Consider the following 4,390-nt stretch of genomic DNA (forward strand, 5'->3'; position numbering starts at 1 on the left):
GTACGTATTTTGACACAAAAAACAATAAGAGCCTGCGGTGTTTATTATTAAGAAAGTAACAAGTTGGTTACTTGTACAGGTGTAAAAACATACAGGGTGTTTCTGAAATACGTGTATTAATTTTAACCAGTGAAAGAACTCGCCAATTTATGAAGCTTCTCTCTATAACATTTTGTAAAATTCGTAAAAGTATTCCAAGATTTTTTGCCCCACAATTTTTACCAAACGAGTCGTTTTGTGTGATTAACTAGTTTCTATTTTTTGTAACCATGAGAATCTAAATTTGGATTACATATTTATTTTTTTCTATAACAAAGCTCTGTTTCTATCACAACAGAAAATTTTCGCCCTTACCCATAGGCGGATATACACTTTGATGGTTAATTTATTCCAAATTTTAAATCAATTTGTATTGCTTTCTCGTAAAAATGTTATAGAGAAAAGTTCCATGATTTGGCGCGTTCTTCCACTGGTTAAAATTAACACACGTATTTCAGAAACACCCTGTATAAATATGTATAATTATTTAACTGAAAACATGACATCTTGAAGAAGTCGCTAGTCGAATTTTTAACTGTCTTGTGTTAAATAATAAAAATTGGTTTCTGAATATTTAAATTATTAATACTGGATTCTTTCCGTCTGCATTTAAAAAAAAATTTACGCACACTTCTGGTTTACCTCGTACATTTTTTAAAAATCCTCTATATATAAGTCTTTTGCTGGACTTGAGCTATTACTGTTCCAGATGAATTTTGCCGCGATGAATCAGTTTTCAGAATCAAGAGTCGCGTTTAATTTGAAATGGATGTTACCTTTTTTGGGTTTATTGTTTATTATTGTGCATTACTGGAAAAAACGAAAACTATATTACTATGCATTAAAATTTCCAGGACCTTTTGGATTTCCGTTGTTTGGATCTATTCATCTGTTGAAAGATGGACCTGGAGGTAAATTATTACGCTAAAATGTCCACCACACATTACCTCAATTAAATAAATCTGTCACTTAATTTTCTTTTCAGAAGTGTACAAAATGTTGACGACGCTTTTTGGAAGGTACCCAAATGTTTTCAGTGTTTGGATGGGAAAAGAATTATATATTGGACTGTCTCGGCCCAAAGATCTAGAAATCATACTGAATCGATGTTTAAATAAGGGAAACGTTTATGAATATACCGAAGACTATTTTTACGATTCACTCATTACGGCACCAGGTTTGTAAACACAAAGATTCAGTTGTCGATACAATAATTAATTAATTTTAAGTCAACATCTGGAAAGAACGAAGAAAAGTTATTAATAAAGCGTTCCACATGACGATCATAAATAGTTTCGCCGAAAAGTTTCTTGAAGGAGGAAACAGTCTTGTATTGAATTTCAAAGGGAAGTGTAATGGAGAACCGTTCGATGTCTTACCAAGTGTATGGAGAGTTACATTTGACGTGGCGTGCGGTAAGAAGAATTTTACTTTTATTTAACAAGAACTAAATGTCTTCACTACTATTTTTTGGCAAAAATAATTATATTTTTCATCTAGCAACCTTAGGAAATGTAGATTCAAATCTCCTAAAAGGACAAGATCAGTACATGTTGGATTTAATGAGGTATAAATCTTCACATTATTTTTGTAATAAATAAACAAACTTGTTGTCAGCTCTCATCGAATAATCTTTGGGCGTTTTTACAATCCACTGTATCGTTTTAATTTCTTTTGGAGACGTTCTTCATTTGGAAAAGAGGCCCAAATTATAAAACAAAGGACGTGGAATTTTATCGACCAAGTAATTGTGTTTAATATCTTGGAATAAATAATCATCCACCCATTTTTAGATGATAGATTTGAAAAGACGTACTTCTGATGGTAGAAAAATTAACCGTTTCCTTTTTTGGACGATTATTACAATTTTTTTTAGGTAACTTTCAGCAAAATTATTTTCTAGATTTACTAATCAGACTGGAAGATGAAAAGAAAATGAGTCACGAAGAGGTTGTGAAAGAAGTTCAATTTATGTTTGCCGCAAGTCACGAAACAACAGCCGTTACAGTAAGTGCTGTATTGCTAGCATTAGGGATGCACCCAGATATTCAGGTAGGTATTATTATCAGCTAGGATGTAGCACATACAGGGTATTTTTTAAATGCGTGCACAAATTTTAACCACGAGCTACTGGCTTCATGTAGAACTCGGAAAAAATATTTAAAAAATTCTATGTCATTTATTTTTTGAGCTACAATTTTTTTAAATTGCTTTTAGTTTTCTACGTTGTCCTACAACCTCGTAGGTAAAATTTCGGCACATTTTAAAAATACACCCTGTATATCATGTTTTATAAAATGTGCGCCAATGCGAAATAACCTATAGGAAATATGCTTTAAAACAAGGAAACCGCATTGGTGTACGTTTTATAAAATATGATATAAAAGGGTGTATTTTTAAAATGTGCCGAAATTTTACCTACGAGGTTGTTTGACAACGTAGAAGACTAAAAGCAATTAAAAAAACTGTAGCTCAAAAAATAAATGTCGTTTTATTTTTTGACAGAATTTTTTAGATATTTTTTCCGAGTTCTACATGAAGCTAGTAGCTCGTGGTTAAAATTTGTGCACGCATTTCAAAAACACCCTGTATATGTGGAATATCTATTGTAGGAACGAATATTTGAAGAACTTGAGTCAATATTTGGAAAAAGTGACAGAGATGTTACATTAGATGATGTAAACAAGATGGACTATTTGAAGCGAGTTATCAAAGAAACGTTGAGATTATTTCCCACAATTCCTTTTATCGCGCGAAGGGTTGACCAAGATTTACGAACGGGTAGACATACACCAGCAAATGTAGTACCTACTTATCGATGAATCCATTTCTGTTGGTTGCAGACTCAAGTTTTTATCCTCGCGGCAGCACCGTTGTGATTCCTATGGCTCATCTTAACAGAAAAGCAGAATTTTGGCCTGACCCTTTAAAATTTGACCCCGATAGATTCCTAACTGAAGAAAACCAAAATGTACCCCGTTGCACTTTTATTCCATTTAGTTATGGTCCTAGAAACTGCATGGGTTGAGTACAGACTTTATTTAAAAGATAAAAATAATAACTGGAGTATTTTAGGTGTCAAGTACGCAATGCTTTCGATGCAGTTTACACTTTCGACTTTGTTAAGGCATTATAAAGTAACGTCTTCCAACTACAAAACGATACAGGAAATAGATTTTGGAATGACCATTGTGGCTAGGCCTAAAAGGGGTTACATTATATCAATAGAGAAAAGAAATCGATACATTTAATAATGTCCAGGTTTTTCAAATATACTCGTATGTAACAAATATGTACATATATTATTTTCATTTGTTCATTTGTTAACACCACATCTGATAAATAATAAAGAATTGATCAAATAAATAAAATTCGTCTCGTTGACAAAACTTCCTTATATTTGAATATAATATGAGCCACTTCTTTTGCTCCTTTAAAAACAAATTATAAACCAACTAAAAAGCTAGAAGAATAAAATTCGAAATAGAGAAATGTTACTTTGCTTACTCTGCGCGTGTTTTCTAGGTGTTTAAATGAGACACAACTTCAATTTTTTAATTATTTATTTATTAGTTATAAATTAATTTTGCATCATACCTGTGTGACTTTCATTCCCTTTACTCCGGCAATCATGGACAATTCAACTATAATACGTTAAACATACAGGACATCAAAACCGTTCCTCCTAAAAAGGTTAACAATCAAATAAAATGCCGAATAATAAAAATGTACAATAGTAATTTATTATAGGAGTTTTATAAAACGCCACTTTGTCGCACGCGTTTTTTAGAGCACGACGAGCGCAGCGAGGAGTACTATAAATCACCATTTCAGGGACGATGCCGACGTCACTTACCCAATGACGCCAAAGGACGGTGTCATCGAGACAAAATGGCTTATAAAACGAATGTAATACAATATTTTTTCTATTTTGCCCCTATTTTAAATTTTAAATTTAAAAAAAGTTCAAAAGATAATGCTATATAGGACAATTATACATATTTGACAAATGTAAAGGGTTGGTAACACTGGGAATTAGACGAACAATTGCAAGTTTTGAATATAAAGTGTCGTGAAGTGCAGTGATCACGTGAGTCACTGCCAACATTAAAAATTGAAGTAAATGTTCCTGAAACCGGTATCGAAAAGAGCTTCTTTTCGAAACCCGGTTGACTGTTAAAAAGGTGCAAAACAGAAAATAGTTATTTGTGTGTCAAGGCCAAAAAGTGCATCTTTTTCGTCCGAGTCTGGGTTTTCTAGTCGAGACGGAACAAAAGGCATTTTTTGCCCGAGGTGTCCATTAAATTTTTTAGGCAATGTCTCACTTGCTCTTTTCACAAAAAGCGAAGAA

At 32.7% G+C, this 4,390-nt stretch overlaps 1 protein-coding gene across 1 annotated transcript; it reads left to right on the forward strand.

Annotated features, from left to right (window-relative positions):
• The first annotated feature begins 723 nt into the window (after positions 1-723).
• LOC138138579 (cytochrome P450 4C1-like) lies at positions 724-3,389 on the forward strand. Its single transcript, XM_069058568.1, has 10 exons — positions 724-950; positions 1,025-1,216; positions 1,269-1,454; positions 1,540-1,606; positions 1,657-1,783; positions 1,833-1,863; positions 1,916-2,091; positions 2,652-2,820; positions 2,883-3,062; positions 3,115-3,389. The coding sequence occupies exons 1-10, from the start codon at positions 749-751 to the stop codon at positions 3,288-3,290; spliced, it is 1,506 nt and encodes a 501-aa protein (XP_068914669.1). The 5' UTR covers positions 724-748; the 3' UTR covers positions 3,291-3,389.
• The last annotated feature ends 1,001 nt before the right edge of the window (positions 3,390-4,390 follow it).

This window comes from Tenebrio molitor, chromosome 9 (assembly GCF_963966145.1).
Source record: "Tenebrio molitor chromosome 9, icTenMoli1.1, whole genome shotgun sequence".
Taxonomy (NCBI): Eukaryota; Metazoa; Arthropoda; class Insecta; order Coleoptera; family Tenebrionidae; genus Tenebrio; species Tenebrio molitor.

Coding starts and splice junctions, on each gene's coding strand:
- LOC138138579 (XM_069058568.1), top strand. CDS start 749: ATGAATTTTGCCGCGATGAATCAGTTTTCAGAATCAAGAGTCGCGTTT. Junction 1,455..1,539: donor TACATTTGACGTGGCGTGCG/GTAAGAAGAATT, acceptor TTTTTCATCTAG/CAACCTTAGGAAATGTAGAT. Junction 2,092..2,651: donor GGATGCACCCAGATATTCAG/GTAGGTATTATT, acceptor TATCTATTGTAG/GAACGAATATTTGAAGAACT.